Raw genomic sequence first — 22,871 nt, forward strand, 5'->3', positions numbered from 1 at the left:
CTCCTTTATGATGGACTGGTTGGATATCCTTGCAGTCCAAGGGACTCTCAAGAGTCTTCTCCAAAACCACAGTTCAAAAGCATCATTCTTTGGAGCTTAACTTTCTTTATAATCCAACTCTCACATCCAAACATGACTACTGGAAAAATCACTTCATGGCAAATAGATGGGGAAACAATGGAAACAGTGACAGACTTTATTTTCTTGGGCTTCAAAATCACTGCAGTTGGTGACTGCAGCCATGAAATTAAAAGACGCTTGCTCCTTGGAAGAAAAGCTATGAGCAACATAGACAGCTTATTAAAAAGTGGAGACATTATTTTGCCAATAAAAGTCCATCTAGTCAAAGTTATGTTTCTTTCCAGGAATTGTGTATGGATATCAGAGTTGAACTATAAAGAAAGTTGAGTGCTGAAGCATTGGTTCTTTTGAACTGCAGTGTTAGAGAAGAGTCTTGAGTGTCCCTTGGACTACAAGGAGATCCAACCAGTCAGTCCTAAAGGAAATCAGTCCTGAATATTGGAGTGACTGATGCTGAAGCTGACTCTCCAGTACTCTGGCCACCTGACTCATTAGAAAAGACCCCGATGCTGGGAAAGGCTTAAGGCAGGAGAAGGGGACGACATAGGGTGAGATGTTTTGATGGCATCACCAACTTGATGAACGTGAGTTTCAACAAGCTCCAGGATTTGTTGATGGACAGGGAAGCCTGGAGTGCTGCAGTCCATGGGGTCATGCATAGTCAGTTAACCAAAAAAGGATGCACATAGCTCTCTTAGAGGAAACCCCTAGAGCAAACATGTTGGGTGACAAAAGAGGAATGTGCTGCTGGGGCAAAGATGACATCTGCTACATAAGGCCTAAAATATGATCCAGTTAAAGTATCATATTCAATATGTCAGCAAATTTGGAAAACTCAGTGGTGGCCACAGGACTGGAAAAGGTCAGTTTTCATCCCAGTCTAAAGAAGGGCAATGCCATAGAATGTTCAAACTACCATGCAATTGTGCTCATGTCACCTGCTGGCAATGTAATGTTCAAATAAGCTTCAGCAGCACATTAACCAAGAATTTCCAGATGTACAAGCTGGGTTTAGAAAAGGCAGAGGAAGCAGAGATCAAACTGCTAACATCTGGTGCATTATTGAGAAAGCTAAACAGTTCCAGAGAAACACCTACTTCTGTTCATTGACTACGTTAAAACCTTTGACTATGTGGATCACAACAAACTGAAAATCTCTTAAAGAGATAGGACCTTTAAGATGGTAGACCTTCTTACCTGTCTCCTGAGCAAACTGCATGCAGTCAAGAAGCAAGAGTTAAGCCAGACATTGAACAATGGACTGGTTCAAAATTGGGAAAGAAACAACAAAAAGGCTGTATGTTGTCACCCTCTTATTTAACTTATATGCAGAGTACATCATGCAAAATGCTGGGCTGGATGAATCCCAGGGCAGAATCAAGACTGCTGGGAGAAATATCAACAACCTCAGACATGCAGATGATACCACTCTAATGGCAGAAACTGAAGAGGAACGAAAAGCCTTTTGATGAGGTGCAAGAAGAGTGGGGGAAAAAAGCTGGCTTAAATCTCAACATTACAAAACCTAAGATCATAGCCTCCAGTCCCATCACTTCATGGGAAATAGAAGTGGAAAATGTGGAAACAGTGACAGATTTTATTTTCTTGGGCTCCAAAATCAATGCAGATGGTGACTGCAGCCACAAAATTAAAAGATGCTTGCTCCTTGGAAGAAAAGCTATGGCAAACCTAGACAGTGTATTAGAAAGAAGAGACATTACTTTGGTGACAAAGGTCCATATAGTCAAAGCTATGGTTTTTCCAGTAGTCATGTATGTATGTCAGAGCTAGACCATAAAAAAGACAGAATGCCAACGAACTGACTCAAAGTGTGGTACTGGAAAAGACTCTTGAGAGTCCCTTGGACAGCAAGGAGATCAAACCAGTCCATCTTAAAGGAAATCAACCCTGAATATTCATTGGAAGAACTGATGCTGAAGCTGAAGCTTTAACACTGGCCACTTGATGCAAACAGCCGACTCATTAGAAAAATCCATGATGCTCAGAAAGATCGAGGGCAGGAGGAGAAGGGGGCCACAGAGGTTGAGATGGTTGGACAGCATCACTCACTCAATGGACATGAGCTTGAGCAAAGTCCAGGAGACAGTGAAGGACAGGGGAGCCTGGAGTGCTGCACTTGTGACCTGGGGTCACAAAGAGTTGGACACGACTTAGTGACGGAACAACAACAACAGCAACATAAGCCCTCTTCTCTAAGGTCAGGAAACATAACAGAACTTTAAGAACATGAAAAAACAAATAGCACCTTAGGAAATCTGAGGCAATAAAGGAATATGTATGAGATGAAGGAACAAAAGTAAAGAGAAACTCCAGAAGAACTAAGTGAGATAGAAATAGGCAATCTACTCAAGAAAGTGTTCGGGTAGTAATGGTAAAGGTGGTCACAGAATTCAGAAGAATAATGAGAAATTAGAACCTTTAAAGAAAGATTAATAATTAAGAAAGATGTAATACTTAGTAAAATAGACTATAAAATAATTATTGCTACAAAAGACAAAGAGAGACACTACACAATGATGAAGCAATAGATCCAAGAGGATATAACAATTGTAAGTATATATATTAACAGACCATATATATATATGAACTTATTATTGCTAAACAGCAAATAAGTATAGAACCTATTAATAAATTACATAAGGCAAATGTTAACAGACATAGAAGAGGAAGTTGACAGCAGTAACACAATAGTAAGGAACTCTAAACTCCATTTATATCAATGGACAGATCATCCATATGTAAAATCAATAAGGAAACACTTGCCTTAAATGACACATTAAACCAGATGAATCATAAATATATATATATATATATATATGATATTCCACCTGAAGGCAACAGAATATACATCCTTTTTAAGTGCACATGGAGCCTTCTCTCAGACACATCACATAGTAGGCCACAAAGCAAACCTTATGAAATTTAAGAAAATTGAAATAATATCAAACATCTTTCAAACCACAGTGATTGAGATTAAAAATCAGCTACAAGAAAAGAACTGCAAAAAAACACAAACACATGGATGCTAAACAATATGCTACTAAACAACCAACAGATCCCTGAAGTAGTCAAAAAGGAAATTAAAAAAAATACCTGGAGACAAATGAACACAATATACGATGATCCAAAACCTATGGGACACAGTAAAAGCAGTTCTAAGAGAGAAGTCTACAGCAATACAAGCTTATATCAGGATTTAAGAATAAGTTCAAATAAACAATTTAAACTTACATCCAAAGAACTTGGAGAAAGAACAAATAAAACTCAAAATTATTAGGAGAGAAAGCATAGATCAGAGCAGAAATAAATGACATAGAGTATAAAAAACCATAGAAAGAAATCAGTTAAACTAAAAGTTGGTTCTTTGAGAAAATGAACAAAACTAATAAACCTTCAGCCTGACCTAAAAAAGAAAAGAAAAGGGGGGAGAGGAATAAAATCTCTACAATCAGATACAATAAAGGAGAAGTTACAATCAATACCAGAGAAATGTTACTAAAAAATATCACAAGAAGACTACTACAAACAGCTAAATGTCAATAAAATAGAAACTTGGAAAAAACAGACAAATACTTAAAAACATATAATCTCCCAAGACTAAACCAAGAAGAAATAGAAAATATGAGCAGAACAATTACCAGTACTCAAATTGAATCAGTAATTAAAACACTCCCAATGAGCAAAAGTCCAAGGGAAGATGACATCAGAGGTGTATTCTACCAAACATTTACAGAAGAGTTAACATCTATTCTTCTAAAAATTTATCCAAAAATTGCAAAGAAATGAATATTTCTAAAATTATCCTATGAACCTAGCATCACCTTTATATTAATATTAGAAAAAAAAAGGAAAGCCAATATACTGATAAACAGATTCAAAAATCTTCAACAGAATACTAGCAAACTGACTCCAATGATAAATTAAAGGACAATACATCATGACCAATGAGATTTATGACAAGAATGCAAGGATTTTTCATGATCCACAAATCAATCAATGTGATACACCACATTAATAAAATGAAGATTAAAAACCATATGATCATCTCAATAAATGCAGAAAAAGGCTTTTGACAAAATTCAATATCCATTATTATAATAACTCTTTAGAAAGTGAGCATAGAGGAAATATACCACAACATAATAAAGGCCATATGTGAAAAACCAACAGCTAATATCATGCTGCTGCTGCTAAGTCGCTTCAGTCGTGTCCAACTCTGTGCGACCACATAGACGGCAGCCCACCAGGCTCCCCCGTCCCTGGGATTCTCCAGGCAAGAACACTGGAGTGGGTTGCCATTTCCTTCTCCAGTGCATGAAAGTGAAAAGTGAAAGTTAAGTCGCTCAGTTGTGTCCGACTCTTCGCGACCCCATGGGCTGCAGCCTACCAGGCTCCTCCATACATGGGATTTTCCAGGCAAGAGTACTGGAGTATAAATTTGAAAGAATTACCTCTAAGGTCAGGGACAAGAAAACGTTGCCCACTCTAACCAGTTTTGTTCAACACAGTATTGGAAATCTTAACCATAGCAAGTAAACAGGAAAAAATTATCAAAGAAATCTAAATTGGTAAGGAATAAGAAGTAAGATTGTCACTGTTTGTAGTTGAAATGATACTATCCACAGAAAACTATAAGATGCTGCTGAAAGAAACTGAAGATGAAACAGATGGAAAAATACACCATGTTCTTCAACTGGAATACATGATATAGATATACCTATATCTGTATCTCTCTCTCTCTCTACACACACACACACATACATATAATGGCATATTTAACCATATAAAAATGATAAAATTTTACATTTGCAACAACATGAATGGACTTGGAGAATATTTTGTTAAATGAAATAAGCTACTTTATGTGTGGAATATAAAAAATACAACAAACTAGTGAATATAACAAAGAGAAAATGATTCGCAGATAGAAAGAAGAAACTAGCAGTGACCAATGGGGAGAGAGAGAAAGTGGGAGAGGCAATTCAGGGGTAGAGAACAAAGACTAAAGTTAAAAGATCCTTAAACTAAGGACTAAGGTAAAAACTGTTATGTATGAAATAAGCTATAAAGATATTCTACATAACATAGAGAATTTAGTCAATATTTTATAATAACTATAATTGGAATACAACCTTTAAAATCTGCAAATCAGTATATTGTACATCTGTAACTTATACAATATTACACATCAATTCAGTTCAGTTCAGTCGCTCAGTCGTGTCCAACTCTTTGCGACCCCATGAATCGCAGCACGCCAGGCCTCCCTGTCCATCACCAACTCCCTGACTTCACTCAGACTCACGTCCATCGAGTCAGTGATGCCATCCAGCCATCTCATCCTCTGTTGTCCCCTTCTCCTCCTGCCCCCAATCCCTCCCAGCATCAGAGTCTTTTCCAATGAGTCAACTCTTCCCACGAGGTGCCCAAAGTACTGGAGTTTCAGCTTCAGCATCATTCCCTCCAAAGAAATCCCAGGGCTGATCTCCAGAATGGACTGGTTGGATCTCCTTGCAGTCAAGGGACTCTCAAGAGTCTTCTCCAATACCACAGTTCAAAAGCATCAATTCTTCGGCGCTCAGCCTTCTTCACAGTCCAACTCTCACATCCATACACGACCACAGGAAAAACCATAGCCTTGCCTAGACGAACCTTCGTTGGCAAAGTAATGTCTCTGCTTTTGAATATGCTATCTAGGTTGGTCATAACTTTCCTTCCAAGGAGTAAGTGTCTTTTAATTTCATGGCTGCAGTCACCATCTGCAGTCATTTTGGTGCCCCCCAAAATAAAGTCTGACACTGTTTCCACTGTTTCCCCATCTATTTCCCATGAAGTGATGGGACTGGATGCCATGATCTTCATTTTCTGAATGTTGAGCTTTAAGCCAACTTTTTCACTCTCCACTTTCACTTTCATCAAGAGGCTTTTTAGTTCCTCTTCACTTTCTGCCATAAGGGTGGTGTCATCTGCATATCTGAGGTGATTGATATTTCTCCCGGCAATCTTGACTCCAGCTGGTGTTTCTTCCAGTCCAGCGTTTCTCATGATGTACTCTGCATATAAGTTAAATAAGCAGGGTGACAATATACAGCCTTGATGTACTCCTTTTCCTATTTGGAACCAGTCTGTTGTTCCATGTCCAGTTCTAACTGTTGCTTCCTGACCTGCATACAGACCTCTCTGATATAAATAATAATAAAATAATTAACCATGAAAAAGTATAATTCTGCCTTCTTGCTTTTACTCCATTAAACAAAGTATTTGTATTTCAGTTCAGTTCAGTCGCTCAGTCGTGTCTGACTCTTTCCGACTACATGAAACACAGCACGCTAGGTCTCCCTGTCCATCACTAACTCCCAGACTTCACCCAAACCCATGTTCATTGAGTTGGTGATGGCATCCAACCATCTCATCCTCTGTCATCCCCTTCTCCTCCTGCCCTCAATCTTTCCAACACCAGGGTTGTCTCAAATGACTCAGCTCCTCGCATCAGGTGGCCAAAGTATTGGAGTTTCAGCTTCAACATCATTCCTACCAATGAACACCCAGGACTGATCTCCTTTAGGATGGATCTCCTTGCAGTCCAAGGGACTCTAAAGAGTCTTCTCCAACAACACAGTTCAAAAGCATCAATTCTTTGGCACTCTAGCTTTCTTTATAGTCCAACTCTCACATCCATACATGACCACTGGAAAAACCATAGCCTTGACTAGAGGGACCTTTGTTGACAAAGTAATGTCTTTGCTTTTGAATATGCTGTCTGGGTTGGTCATAACTTTCCTTCCAAGGAGTAAGCATCTTTTAATTTCATGGCTGCAATCATCATCTACAGTGATTTTGGAGCCCAGAAAAATAAAGTCAGCCACTGTTTCCACTGTTTCCCCATCTATTTCCCATGAAGTGATGGGACTAGATGCCATGATCTTAGTTTTCTGAATGTTGAGCTATAAGCAAACGTTTTCACTCTCCTCTTTCACTGTTGTCAAGAGGCTCTTTAGTTCTTCTTCACTTTCTGCCATAAGGGTGGTGTCATCTGCATATTTGAGGTTATTGATATTTCTCCCGGTAATCTTGATTCCAGCTTGTGCTTCCTCCAGCCCAGGGTTTCTCATGATGTACTCTACATATAAGTTAAATAAGCATGGTGACAATATACAGCCTTGATGTACTCCTTCTCCTATCTGGAACCAGTCTGTTGTTCCATGTCCAGTTCTAATTGTTGCTTCCTGATGTGCATACAGATTTCTCAAGAGGCAGGTCAGGTGGTCTGGTATTCCCATCTCTTTCAGAATTTTCCACAGTTTATTGTGATCCACACAGTCAAAGGCTTTGGCATAGTCAATAAAGCAGAAATAGATGGTTTTCTGGAACTCTCTTGCTTTTTTTGATGATCCACTGGATGTTGGCAATTTGATATCTGGTTCCTTTGCCTTTTCTAAAACCAACTTGAACATCTGAAGTTCACGGTTCACATATTGCTGAAGCCTGGCTTGGAGAATTTTGATCATTACTTTACTAGTGTGTGAGATGAGTGCAGTTCTGTGGTAGTTTGAGCATTCTTTGGCATTGCCTTTCTTTGAGATTGGAATGAAAACTGGCCTTTTCCAGTCCTGTGGCCACTGCTGAGTTTTCCAAATTAGCTGGCATATTGAGTGCAGCACTTCACAGCATCATCTTTCAGGATTTGAAATAGCTCAACTGGAATCCCATCACCTCACTAGCTTTGTTCATAGCGATGCTTCCTAAGGCCCACTTGACTTTCCATCTTTCCATTCCAGGCTTCCTAAGGCCCACTTTGACATTCCATTCCACATCACATTCCAGGATGTCTGGCTCTAGGTGAGTGATCACACCATTGTGATTATCTGGGTTGTGAAGATCTTTTTTGTACAGTCTGTGTATTCTTGCCACCTCTTAATATCTTCTGCCTCTGTTAGGTCCCTATGATTTCTGTCCTTTATTGAGCCCATCTTTGCATGAAATGTTCCCTAATTTGTATTTAGGTTGGTGCAGATGTAATTATGTGTTCAGGCTGTGAATTTCAAATCATTATAACTAGGCTCAAATATACCTTTATTAATCAAAATAGGAACCATTACAATCAACACATTTTTGCCAATGAGAAATAAGTTTGCTTATTCCTGTAGCATAAAAATCCATGTTTTGGAATTTGACAAATTCTTGGAAAGAATTTTCTATATCCTGCTGGTTGTGGAAGTGTTTTCCCTGCAAAATGTTATAGAGATGCTTGAAGAAGTGGTGGTTGGTGAGAGGTTAGGCAAATATGGTGGATGAGGTAAAAGTTCATATCCTAATTTGTTCAACTTTTGAAGCTTTGGTTGTGCAACATGCCGTCTGGTTTGCCATAGAGAAGAATTGGATATTTTCTGTTGACCAGTGCCAGTTGCAGGCATTATAGTTTTTAATGCATTTCATCAATTTGTTGAGCATACTTCTTAGATGTAAGGATTTCACTGGAATTCAGAAAGCTGTAGTGGATGAGACCAGCAGCAGACCATGAGATTTTTTTTTGGTATAAGTTTGGTTTTGGAAAGTGCTATAGAGTTTCTTCTTTGTCCAAGCACTGAGCTGGTCATTGCCAGTTATCATAAAAATATCCACTTTTTGTCACAGTTCACAATCCAGTTAAGAAATGCCTCATTATTATTGTGTAGAATAAGACATGACTTCAAAAATGCTTGTTTTGATTTTTGGTCAGCTCATGAGGCATGATAAACGTATCAGGCTTTTTCACCTTTCCAATTTGCTTCAAATGCCAAATGACCATAGAATGGTTGATGTTAAGTTCTTGGGCAGCTTCTCATTTAGTTGTAAGAGGGTCTGCTTCGATGATGGCTCTCAATTGGTTGTTCTCAACTTCCGATGGCCAGTGATTACACTTCTCAACTTCAAGACTCTTGCCTCCTCTGCAGAACTTCTTGAACCACCACTGCATTGTACATTTGTTAACAATTTCCAGGCCAAATGCATTGTTCATGTTGTGAGCTGCTTTACAACCCATTTTGTACTCAAATAATAAAACTGCATGAATTTTCAATTTGTCTAACATCATTTACATAGTTTAAAATAAATATAAAATAAACAAGTAATATTACACCAAGCAATAAGTCATTAGTGAAAAAATAAATAAAGAGAGAAATGCCCATTAAAATGATGTATGACATAACCTTCTTTATTTTGAATGTATTCCAATATCAAATGGCCAATTTCAACAATACAAAACTGCAATTACTTTTGCACCAACCTAATGATAGGAAACTGAGTTTCTATTTTATTTTCAAATAACAAGTTACTACTTGTATAGGAGCAGATAATTGATATCAATCACCAGACTTAAAATCCTTTAAAGCATATTTTATAAAATCAGCAGTTGACCTCAAAAGTGAGACTGAACCCACACTTCAACTGTGTAAGAATTTGATCATACTAAATTTATGTAAGACTGAGGAAAACACAAATCAAGGCTAGATTATTTCACAGAAAGATCATAAATGAGGTAAACATTGAAGACTATTAAAAACAAAACACAAAAATTGCTTTCATCAAATTAAAATGAAATAAATTTAAAAAGAAATTCAATCTTTGGGTTGAAAATGACTTAAAATAACTAAAAACAGAAAAGTATCATCTTGATTACATTGTAATTTATACCATGTCTTACAGCATAAAAACCATATTTTTAAAATTCCAATTCTTACCTCTCTCCATTCTTTATTTCCAACTCCTTGTGTATATAAGACACAAACTACAAAAAGATGAAAAAAATAAATATAGCTAAACATTTTTCATACATATCAAGTGAACAAACCCAATTTATTTTTCAGCTGTCCAAAAGGTATGTTAAAATTAGTTCTTAATACCTCACCTTACTCTGGCAAGAAAATTGCTAATAAATCATCACGATTAAAAATTTTTAAATAAGCAAAAAAACAATAACAGGTCTTTAGACCTTAACGTGTATAGGTCTTGGCACAAAAATATAATAGTTATTTGCTAACGTCTTCAATTACATTATGCTACAAATGTAGATGATTTTTTTTTTTAAACTAAGGTTAAATAGTTTTGTGAATTCTCTGCGGGCTCAGCTGGTAAAGAATCTGCCTGCAATGCAGGAGACCAGGGTTCAGTTCCTAGGTTAGGAAAATCCCCTACTGAAGGGAATAGCAACCCACTCCAGTTCTCTGGCCTGGAAAATTCCATGGATGGAGGAGCCTGGTGGGCTATAGTCCATGGGGTCTCAAAGAGTTGGATACAACTGAGCAACTAACACACATGCAAACAGTTTTGGAGTATTTCACTGTTACCAGTCATAGGTCATGCTCTTCCTAGGATACTTGAAATCCTAAGAAGCATCATAGGAAGGAAAATCTGCACCAAATCAAATGTTAAATTTAACATCTGCAACTCCTATCCTCAATGTTTGTAAACAAGAAATCCTGTCAACCACAAACAGAAGTCCAAAAAAAAGTAGATTAAGAGTCTAGAGTAAAGATTAAGGGATAAAAATATCCCATGCACTTACTAATGAGTCCTAGGAACTTTAAATACTCACAATTGTAATGCCTTTTCTCCAGTGACAATCTCAAGAATTCTTTCATCAACTGAAAACACCTCTCTCCCGTCATTAAAACACACAGTTTCATACATTTGTAGAGATGGAGAGCAACTGGATATCAACTTCTTTTTTTGATTTATACATTATTTCTATTGTTTTCTAATTAAAATTGGCTTTCATTGTACAATTCATCTCCAGTTTTCAATAAAAACGTAATTAGTAATAAAAAAATTCAACTCATTCAAGATGTTATATAATTCATTTGGTTATACATGACTTTATATACTTCCTTTATTCACAAAAAAAGGAAAATTGTTACTCTGTGACTTGAACACTTAGAATTATGGCCCATTACAGCTGCCTTTCAAATATAATTTCTATTATATGGCTTTACAATGAGGTTTTAATTTCAAAATGAATTGTCCTGCATTGGAGTCATTTGTATTTTCTTCTTAGTCTTTAAATGCTAAGCAATTCCCTGTCTTTAGCCAGAGTACTGCCCAGGTAGATAAGAATGCAGAGCCTGAGACCATATTCCTCCTTACTTTATAGTCTTTAAGACAATATTTAAGTGAAAATTATAATTTTCATACAACTTTTTACAAAATCAAGTAAGTAAAATAAATTGTTGTTGTTCAGTTGCTGAGTCGTGTCCAACTCCTGACCCCATGAACCACAGCACACCAAGCTTCCTTTTTTTTTTTCACTATCGCCCAGAGTTTGCTCAAACTCATGTCCATTGTGTCAGTGATGCCATTGAACCATCTCATCCTCTGTTGCCCCCTTCTCCTCCTGAATAGACTATTTCAAAAAGCAAGTTAAATACTTACTTGGATCAGATTTAGAAAACGTGTCTCTGTCCAGAAGATTTCTGTTGAAGAAAAAAGAAAATACTAGATAAATGTAATACCAAAATATTTATATAAAGGTATAAACATATAAATGTAATGTAATGACTTAGAAGTTCTAAAATTTAAATTTGTGCTGGATAGTCATCCTCCACTAACTGGTAATGATTTATAAAATCTATATTACATTTTTATATTTAATACTTACAATAAAAATCTCATGTTTACCCTGTCCTATTTTTCTACCAAGAATACCACTCATGTGCATTTATCAGTACCATGCTTAATATTTGAAATGCTTTTTTTCTTATCAACCTGATACACTTTCATATTCCAGGTTCTTAAAAATTACTCTTTCCATGGAATCATGATACACTGAGAAAATACAATCAACAGAACAGCACACACCAAAAAAAAAAAAAAAAAAGAAAGAAAATCAGACTACATCTTCAAATATTCTCAAAAAGAAAAGAAACCATCAGAAATGTTTGTATTTGGAACTGTCAGTTTCAAAGACCACTAGTCAGAAATCAAATTAAAGTAATCCACTTGTCCCTTAAGCAGAGACTATGACTTCAGCAGTGACTGAAAAAACAGTAAATTTTTAAAACATTTCCATTTGAGAATATACTTTGTTATATATTTATAAAGGAAGTGCTCCACTTAAGTGGAAATTTTCTAGTTTTCTCTGTGTCTAGTTTTGCTCATTAAGTGTCCTTAAAAAATGTAATTCAGCTCTTTCTTTCAGAGTTCATAAAAATCAAGGAGAGACAGTACAAATATTGCAGCGAGCTTAGAATTCAAAAACTGTGTTATACACATATAAATGAAAAAAATGTGATTCTAGTACCTTACTTATCTTAAAAAAAAAAAAAAAAAACCCATACAATCTTTAACCACAAACAGAAAATAATGGATTTCTAACAATGATAAAGATAAATATTCTTAATCATAAACTTTATTTGAAAATTATTTCTTTTAGCCATTAGGATCCATAACATATAGTGGTAAGGTCAAAAACAAACAAAAAATTTATATCCTTTATATGAGAAAAAAAACCCCATAAACTCTTCATAACTTAGTCCCTAAACTTTGCAATTTGAATTTCTCATTGCTCTTTGATAATAAATTTCAGCTATACATTGATCATATGAACAACATAGAATAGACTACTTCTGACTAGATTTAATTCCTCAAAGATTAATTTATGCAGTGGCTACGAGGTGCTGGAGTGGTGAGAGGTGGCTGCGCAGTGCTGGAGTGGCGAGCGGCCAAGAGGAGATACCCCACATCCAAGGTAAGGAGCAGTGGCTGCCCTTTGCTGGAGCAGCCGTTAAGAGATACCCCAAGTTCAAGGTAAGAAAAACCCCAGTAAGACAGTAGGTGCTGAAAGAGTGCATCAGAGGGCAGACAGACTGAAACTATGATCTGATCACATGGACCACAGCCTTGTCTAATTCAATGAAACTAAGCCATGCTACGTAGGGCCACTCAAGACGGTCAGGTCATGGTGGAGAGTTCTGACAAAATGTGGTGCACTAGAGAAGGGAATAGAAAGCCACTTCAGTATTCTTGCCTTGAGAACCCCATGAACACTATGAAAAGCCATAAAGATAGGACACTGAAAGATGAACTCCCCAGGTCGGTAGGTGCTCAATATGCTACTGGAGATCGTGGAGAAATAATTCCAGAAAGAATGAAGGGATGGAGCCCAAGCAAAAACAACACCCAGTTGTGGATGTGACTGGTGATAGAAGCAAGGGCTGATACTATAAAGAGTAATATTGTATAGGAATCTGAAATGTTAGGTCCATGAATCTAGGCAAATTGGAAGTGGTCAAACAGGAGATGGCAAGAGAAAACTGGTCAAACACTTGTAAAAGAAAGAAACTAGAACACTTTTTAACACCATACACAAAAATAAACTCAAAATGGATTAAAGATCCAAACATAAGACCAGAAACCATAAAACTCCTAGAGGAGAACATAGGCAAAACACTCTCCGACATCACAGCAGGATCCTCTATGACTCACCTCCCAGAATATTGGAAATAAAAGCAAAAATAAACAAATGGGACCTAATTAACCTTAAAAGCTTCTGCACAACAAAGGAAACTATAAGCAAGGTGAAAAGACAGACTTCCGAATGGGAGAAAATAATAGCAAATGAAGCAAATGACAAACAGCTAATCTCAAAAATATACAAGCAACTCCTACAGCTCAATTCCAGAAAAATAAACGACCCAATCAAAAAATGAGCCAAAGAACTAAATAGACATTTGTCCAAAGAAGACGTACAGATGGCTAACAAACACATGAAAAGATGCTCAACATCGCTCATTATCAGAGAAATGCAAATCAAAACCACTATGAGGTACCATTTCATGCCAGTCAGAATGACTGCGATCCAAAAGTCTACAAGCAATAAATGCTGGAGAGGGTGTGGAGAAAAGGGAACCCTCTTACACTGTTGGTGGGAATGCAAACTAGTACAGCCACTATGGAGAACAGTGTGGAGATTCCTTAAAAAAACTGGAAATAGAATTGCCTTATGACCCAGCAATCCCACTGCTGGGCATACACACTGAGGAAACCAGAATTGAAAGAGACACTTGTGCCCCAATGTTCATCGCAGCACTGTTTATAATAGCCAGGACATGGAAGCAACCTAGATGTCCATCAGCAGATGAATGGAAAAGAAAGCTGTGGTACATATACACAATCGAGTATTACTCAGACATTAAAAAGAATACATTTGAATCAGTTCTAATGAGGTGGATGAAACTGGAGCCGATTATACAGAGTGAAGTAAGCCAGAAAGAAAAACACCAATACAGTATACTAATGCATATATATGGAATTTAGAAAGATGATAACAATAACCCTGTATACAAGATAGCAAAAGAGACACTGATGTATAGAACAGTCTTTTGGACTCTGTGGGAGAGGGAGAGGGTGGGATGATTTGGGAGAATGGCATTGAAACATGTATAATATCATATATGAAATGAGTTACCAGTCCAGGTTTGATGCACGATACTGGATGCTTGGGGCTGGTGCACTGGGACAACCCAGAGGGATGGTACAGGGAGGGAGGAGAGAGGAGGGTTCAGGATGGGGAGCACGTGTATACCTGTGGCAGATTCATGTTGATATATGGCAAAACCAATACAATATTGTAAAGATAAAAAATAAAATAAAAATAAATAAAAATAAAGTTAAATAAAAAAAAAAGAGTGAAAAAGGACATTTTAGGAATCAGCAAACTAAAATGGACTGGAATGGGTGAATGTAACTCAGATGACCATTATATCTACACTGTGGGCAAGAACACCTTAGAAGAAAAGGAGTAGTCATCTTAGTCAACAAAAGAGTCCAAAACGCAGGACTTGGATGCAATCTCAAAAACAACAGAATGATCTCGGTTTGTTTCCAAGGGAAACCATTCAATATCATGGTAATCCAAGTCTATTCCCCAAACAGTAACACTGAAGGAGCTGAAGTTGAACGGTTCTATGAAGACCTATAAGACCTTCTAGAACTAACACCCAAAAAAGATGTCCTTTTCATTATAGGGGACTGGAATGCAAAAGTAGGAAGTCAAGAAACACCTGGAGTAATGGGAAAATTTGGCCTTGGAGTACAGAATGAAGAAGGTTAAGGCTAATAGAGTTTTGCCAAGAGAATGCACTGGTCATAGCAAACACCCTCTTTCCAACAACACAAGAGAAGACTCTACACGTGGACATCACCCAGATGGCAAACAATGAAATCAGATTGATTATATTCTTTGCAGCCATACATGGAGAAGCTCTATACAGTTAGCAAAAAACAGACTGGGAACTGACGGTGGCTCAGATCATGAATTCCTTATTGCCAAATTCAGACTTAACTTGAAGAAAGTGGGGAAAACCAGTAGACCTTTCAGGTATGACCTAAATCAAATCCCTTATGATTATACACAGGAAGTGAGAAATAGATTTAAGGAACTAGATCTGATACACAGAGTGCTTGATGAACTATGGATGGTGGTTCATGACATTGTACAGGAGACAAGGAGCAAGATCATCCCCAAGAAAAAGAAAAGCAAAAAAAGCAAAATGGCTGTCTGAGGAGGCCTTACAAATAGCTTTGAAAAGAAGAGAAGTGAAAAGCAAAGGAGAAAAGGAAAGATATACCCATTTGGAATGCAGAGTTCCAAAGAATAGCAAGGAGAGAGGGTAAAGCCTTATTCAGTGATCAGTGCAAAGAAATAGAGGAAAATAATAGAATGGGCAAGACTAGTTATCTCTTCAGGAAAACTAGAGATACCAAGGGGACATTTCATGCAAAGATGGGATCAATAGAGGAGGGAAATGGTAGGGACCTAACAGAAGCAGAAGATATTAAGAGGTGGCAAGAATGCACAGAAGAACTGTACAAAAAAGATCTTCACAACCCAGATAATCATGATGGTGTGATCACTCACCTAGAGCCAGACATCCCGGAATGTGAAGTCAAGTGGGCTTTAGGAACTATCACTACCAACAAAGCTAGTGGAGGTAATGGAATTCCAGTTGACCTATTTCAAATTCTGAAAGATGAAGGTGTGAAAGTGCTGCACTCAATATGCCAGCAAATTTGGAAAACTCAGCAGTGGCCACAAGACTGGAAAAGGTCAGTTTTCATTCCACTCCCAAAGAAAGGCAAAGCCAAAGAATGCTCAAACTACCACACAATTGCACTCATCTCACACGCTAGTAAAGTAATGCTCAAAATTCTCCAAGCCAGGCTTCAGCAATTCGTGAACCATGAAATTCCAGATGTTCAAGCTGATTTTAGAAAAGGCAGAGGAACCAGAAATCAAATTGCCAACATCCATTGCATCATCGAAAAAGCAAGAGAGTTCCTGAAAAACATCTGTTTCTGCTTTATTGACTATGTCAAAGTCTTTGACTGTGTGGATCACAATAAACTGTGGAAAATTCTGAAAGAGATGGGAATACCAGACCACCAGACCTGCCTCTTGAGAAATCTGTATGCAGGTCAGGAAGCAACAGTTAGAACTGGACATGGAACAACAGACTGGTTCCAGATAGGAAAAGGAGTACGTCAAGGCTGTATACTGTCATCATGCTTATTTAACTTAAATGCAGAGTACATCATGAGAAACGCTGGGCTGAAGGAACCACAAGCTGGAATCAAGATTGCTGGGAAAAATATCCATAACCTCAGATATGCAGATGACACCACCCTTATGGCAGAAAGTGAAGAAGAACTAAAGAGCCTGTTGATGAAAGTGAAAGAGGAGGGTGAAAAAGTTGGCTAAAAGCTCAACATTCAGAAAACTAAGATCATGGCATCCGGTCCCATCAGTTCACAGCAAATAGATGGGGAAACGGTGGAAACAGTGGCTAACTTTATTTTTTGGGCTCCAATATCACTGTAGATGGTGAATGCAACCATGAAATAAAAAGAAGCTTGCTCCTTGGAAGAAAAGCTATGACCAACATAGACAGCATATTAAAAAGCAGAGACTTCACAGCCAACAAAGGTCCGTGTAGTCAAAGCTATGATTTTTCCAGTAGTTGTGTATGGATGTGAGAGTTGGATTATAAAAAAAGCTGAGCACCGAAGAATGATGCTTTTGAACTGTGGTGCTGGAGAAGACTCTTGAGAGTCCCTTGGACTACAAGCAGCTCCAATCAGTTCATCGTAAAGGAGATCAGTCCTGGGTGTTCATTGGAAGGACTGATGTTGAAGCTGAAACTCCAATACGGTTCCACCTGATACAAAGAGCTGACTCATTGGAAAAGGCCCTGATGCTGGGAAAGACTGAGGGCGGGAGGAGAAAGGGATGACAGAGGATGAGATGGTTGGATGGCATCACCGACTCAACAGACGTGAGTTTGGGTAAACTCCAGTATTTGTGATGGACAGAGAGGTTGGCCGGTTGCAGTCCATGGGGTCACAAAGAGTCGGACATGACTGAGTGACTGAACTAATTGAACTGTATAATTTTTAAAGTTTGGAAAAGACAAATATTCTTAAATGCTATATACACTGCAAAAGACCAGTGATTATCAAAATGAATCACAAAGTTTGGATTGATGACAGAAATGCAACGATTTTTTTCTCCTTAATATAGATGCAAAACACCCACATTAAATTAAATGAGAAGTATTATTCCAATGGCTATGTTATTAAAAAAAAAAAGAAATAGAAACTAAGTTGAGGCTCAAAGACATTGAGTAAATGATTAAGAGCACACAGCCCTGTATGAAATATTCCAAAGAAGTCAACTTTTGGAACCCAGTTTCTCTCAACTTTACAAAATGCTACATTGTCTGGAGAAGTCTGAGAGAAACACCTGTTTTCCTACAAGTGTTGGAAATGTGAAAGGAAAGGTTTCATCTTATCCCTGTTGGTTGTGTCAAAAGAGTATACATACAATATTGTTTATAGACTAATAAGAAGAGAGATGCCACCTATGCAATGAACAAAAAGAACTAGGATAGGAAGCCAAACATAACTGTATTTACTTTCAGAAAAATATTATTTTTTCTATATAAAACAGTTCTTAAGAAAAAAATAACACACACACACACACACACACACACCCCACTCCTCATCAGCTCTTACATAGGAAGGCTAAATACACTTCCCTCCATGGTGTTGTCATTTGCTTGAGTTAGGATGCCTTTAATATTATGCCTACAATTTTATAATGTGAAGTTGAACTGAACATTAAGTTAAAATCTTGAACAGCCCCTTCTATTCTATAAATCTTGATGTAGATAAACCAAGGAAGAGAACAAACTCCTAAAAAGAAATTATGGAAAAATAGAGTGTATGAGTTAGAAAACTTACCTGAAGAAATAACCTAATCAAAACTTTGATCTGTGAATTGCATGAGTTGTTCCAGTAACCACTCATCTCAAATTGCAATTAAAATGCCTGGACTTGAGTATGATTGAAACAGCACAACTAAAGCTGAAGCCCAATGAATTAAACTCTAACTTGTATGAAGAAATACTAGGTTAATGCAAGAGCATATTTTGCATGAAGCCTGAAATAGGAAAAGATAAGCAAGAGTTTAGTAACATCTTTCCAGCACCATCCAGGAGAAAAGCTTCCCTGACTTTTCCCTTTATTATTCAATCATCACTGATACTAGTCTCTTAAAACAGACCAATGCATATAGCGACCTTCCCTTGATGACAATAGCCAGTTACCTCATTGGACAACCTTGCTTACTCTGATTTTAGGCTCAACAAGCCACCTGCCAATTTTAAGATAGCTTCTCACATAGATATTAGCACTGAACTGTGTGGAGTGGCCAAAATGAATATTACAGTTTTCTTGACCATTAGAGTTTTTATTCTTAAGTGGCATACCAAGACTGAACAGCCACTTAGCCCCTAAAAGCGACATCTGAGGCTTCTCTTTCTCTAATAGGAAAATAGTGATTCCATTTAAACTTCAATGCAACTAAACTAAACCAAAGAACAAACATACAGAAACGAACAATACACTAGAAGGAATCAATAGCAGAATAACTGAAGCAAAAAAATGGATAAGTGACCTGGAAGACAGAATGGTGGAAGCATATGCTGCAAAACTGAATATAGAAAAAGAAAAAGTGAAAAGAAATGAAGAGAGCCTAAGAGACCTCTGGGATGACATTAAATGCACCTTCACAATATAGAGGTTCCAGAGGGAGAAGAGAGAAAGGACCCAAGAAAATATTTGAAGAGATAATAGCTGAACATTTGCCCAAAATAGGAAAGGAAATAGTCAACTAAGTCTAGGAAGGCAGAGTTCAAAGCAGGATAAAGTCAAGGAGGGACAAACCCAGACATACAGTAATCAAACTGAAAAAATTAAAGACAAACATAAAATATTAAAACCAACAAGGGACAAAAAGACAACATACAAGGGAAACGCCATAAGGTTATCAGACAATTTCTCAACAGAAACAACATGCCAGAAGCAGATGGCATGATATATTCCAAGTGATGAAAGGGAAGAACCTACAACCAAGAATTCTCTACCTAATAAGACTCTTGTTCAGATTTCATGGAGAAATTAAGCACTTTCAGGACTAGCAAGAGTTTAAAGAATTCAACACCACTAAACCAGCTTTTCAACAAATGCTAAAGGAATTTCTATAGGCAGGAAACACAAGAGAAGGAAAAAATCTACAAAAACAAATTCAAAAAAATGAACAGAGTTGCAATAGGTTCATACATATTGATAATTATCTTAAATGTAAATGGATTAAATGTTCCAACCAAAAGTCATAGACTGGAAGGGTGGATACAAAAACAAGACCCATACATATATTGTCTACAATAGACCCACCTTAGGGCTGTGGACACTTACAGACTAAAGTAAGGGAATGGTAGAAGGTACTTCATTCAAATGGAAATCATAAGAAAGCTGGAGGAACTGAGGGAGTCATTTCCTAGGCAGGTTGATAAGGAGTCTAGGGGTTCCCAAGGAGAGAAGGGTCTGGAATTCTCGAGGAAGAAAGGACAAGCCTTTTTCTTTCTCCACATTCCTTAGGATTATATAACAATAATGTATCCTGCCTAAGGACAGTCTCTGGATTAAACCTTCTGTTATCTTAAAATGTAAATTATGGGAGTAGACCTGGTCTTTACAAGGATGTATCCTGCCTGAGGACAGTGTTATCTTAAAATGTAAATTATGGGAGTAGGTCTGATGAGGTCTTTACAACCTCCAGACATTCTTTGGATTATATAACTTCATTGTTAACACTAGCAAGCGGGTACTCTTTCTGCCCCCTTCTGATGCCTATGTCAGAAGCTTTCTCTATCTTCTTTATACTTTAATAAAACTTTATTACACAGAAGCTCTGAGCGATCAAGCCTCGTCTCTGGCCCCGGATTGAATTTCTTCTCCTCCGGGGGCCAAGAATCCCAGTGTCTTCGCATGATTCAACAACAACCTTTCAGAACAATACTCATATCAGACAAAATATACTTTAAAACAAAGACTGTTATAAAAGACAAAGAAGGACATTACATAATGATCAAGGGTTCAATCCAAGAAGAAGATATAACAATTATAAATCCAAATTCACCCAATATAGGAGCACCTCAGTATGTAAGGTAAATACCAATAAACATAAAGGACAAAATCGACAATAACACAATAGTGGGAGACTTTACCACTTTCTTCAATGGACAGATAATTCAGAAATAAAATCAATAAGGAAACACAGGTCTTAAATGACACTTTAGATGAGTTGGACTTAACTGATATTTATAGAGCATTCCATCTAAAAGCAGCAGAATACACAGTCTTCTCAAGCAATCATGGAGCATTCTCCAAGACTGGCCACAAGCTGGGCCACAGGGCAAGCTTTGGTAAATTAAAAAAATCAAAATCATATCAAGCATGTTTTCTGATCACAATTCTATGAGATTAGAAATAAATTACAAGAAAAAACCTCTAAGAAACACAAACATGTGGCAGCTACACAATATGATACTAAACAACCACTGGATCACTGAAGAAATTGAAAAAGAAATTAAAAAATTACCTAGAGACAAACAAAAATGAAAGCACAACAGTCCAACATTTACGGCATGCAGCAAAAGCAGTGCTAATCCGGCTCCCTGACTTCAGACTCCACTTCAGAACCACAGTCATCACAACAGTATGGTCCTGGCACAAAAACAGAAATACAGATCAATGGAACAGGATAGAAAACCCAGAAATAAGCCCATGCATCTACAAACAACAAATGCTATAGAGGATGTGGAAGGACGGGAACTCTCTTGCACTGTTGGTAGGAATGTAAACTGGTACAGCCACTATGGAGAGAAGTATGGAAATTCCTTAAAAAACTAAATATATAGGTACCATATGACCCTGAAATCCCACTTGTGGGCATATATCTATAGAAAAACATGGCCCAAAATATACATGCACCCCAGTGTTCATTTCAGTACTGTTTAGAAGAGCCAATTCATAGAAGCAACCTACATGTACATCGACAAAAGATGTGGTATATAATTACAATGGAACAGTACTCAGCCATTAAAATAAATGAAATAATGTATTTGCAGCAATATGGACGAACCTAGAGAGTGTCATACTGAGTGAAGTAGATCAGACAGAGGCAAAATATCATATGACATCCTTTATATGAGGAATCCCAAAGAAAATGATACAAATGAACTTTGTGACTCCCAGACTTAGAAAACAAACTTATGGTTGCCTGGGGGAAAGGGATAGTTAGGGACTTCGGAAAGGTCAATACACACTATTATACACAAAACAGATAAACAACAAAGACCTATAGTATAGGACATGGAACTCTGCTCAAATTTATGTGCCAGCCTGGATGGGAAGGGGACTTGGGGGAGAATGAATACACATATATGTATGCCTGAGTCCCTTTGTGTGAATCACCACAAACTGTGGAAAATTCTTCAACAGATGGGAATACCAGATCACCTGACCTGCCTCTTGAGAAATCTGTATGTAGGTCAGGAAGCAACAGTTAGAACTGGACATGGAACAACAGACTGGTTCCATATAGGAAAAGGAGTACGTCAAGGCTGTATATTGTCACCCTGCTTATTTAACTTATATGCAGAGTACATCATGAGAAACACTGGACTGGATGAAGCCCAAGCTGGAATCAAGATTGCTGGGAGAAATATCAATAACCTCAGAAATGCAGATGACACCACCCTTACGGCAGAAAGTGATGAATTAAAGAGCCTCTTGATGAAAGTGAAAGAAGAGAGTGAAAAAGTTGATTTAAAACTCAACATTCAGAACACTAGGTCCCATCACTTCATGGCAAACAGATGGGGAAACAATGAAAACAGTGAGAGACTTTATTTTCTTGGGCTCACAAATCACTGCAGATGGTGACTGCAGCCATGAAATAAAAAGGTGTTTGCTTCTTGGAAGAAAAGCTATGACCAACCTAGACAGCTTATTAAAAAGCAGAGACATTACTTTGCCAACAAAAGTCCGTCTAGTCAAAGCTATGGTTTTGCCAGTAGTCATGTATGGATGTGAGAGTTGGACTGTAAAGAAAGCTGAGTGCCAAAGAATTGATGCTTTTGAACTGTGGTGTTGGAGAAGACTCTTGAGAGTCCCTTGGACTGCAAGGAGATCCCACCAGTGAATCCTAAAGGAAATCAGTCCTGAATATTCATTGGAAGGACTGATATTGAAGCTGAAACTCCAATACTTTGGTCACCTGATGTGAAGAACAGACTCATTGGAAAAGACCCTGATGCTGTGAAAGACTGAAGGGAGGAGAAGATGACGACAGAGGATGAGATGGTTTGATGGCCTCACTGACGTGATGGATATGA

At 37.6% G+C, this 22,871-nt stretch overlaps 1 protein-coding gene across 1 annotated transcript in view; it reads right to left on the reverse strand.

The window, feature by feature from the left end:
- CPNE8 (copine 8) overlaps positions 1–22,871 on the reverse strand; it is a 294,507-nt gene that overhangs the window by 241,583 nt on the left and 30,053 nt on the right. Inside the window, exons 4-5 of the mRNA XM_055580543.1 lie at positions 11,506–11,546; positions 9,819–9,865 (exon numbers count right to left, since the gene is read on the reverse strand). Of these exons, the coding sequence (XP_055436518.1) occupies positions 9,819–9,865; positions 11,506–11,546 (88 nt within the window). The remainder of the gene's footprint in view (positions 1–9,818; positions 9,866–11,505; positions 11,547–22,871) is intronic.

This window comes from Bubalus kerabau, chromosome 1 (genome assembly GCF_029407905.1).
Source record: "Bubalus kerabau isolate K-KA32 ecotype Philippines breed swamp buffalo chromosome 1, PCC_UOA_SB_1v2, whole genome shotgun sequence".
Taxonomy (NCBI): Eukaryota; Metazoa; Chordata; class Mammalia; order Artiodactyla; family Bovidae; genus Bubalus; species Bubalus kerabau.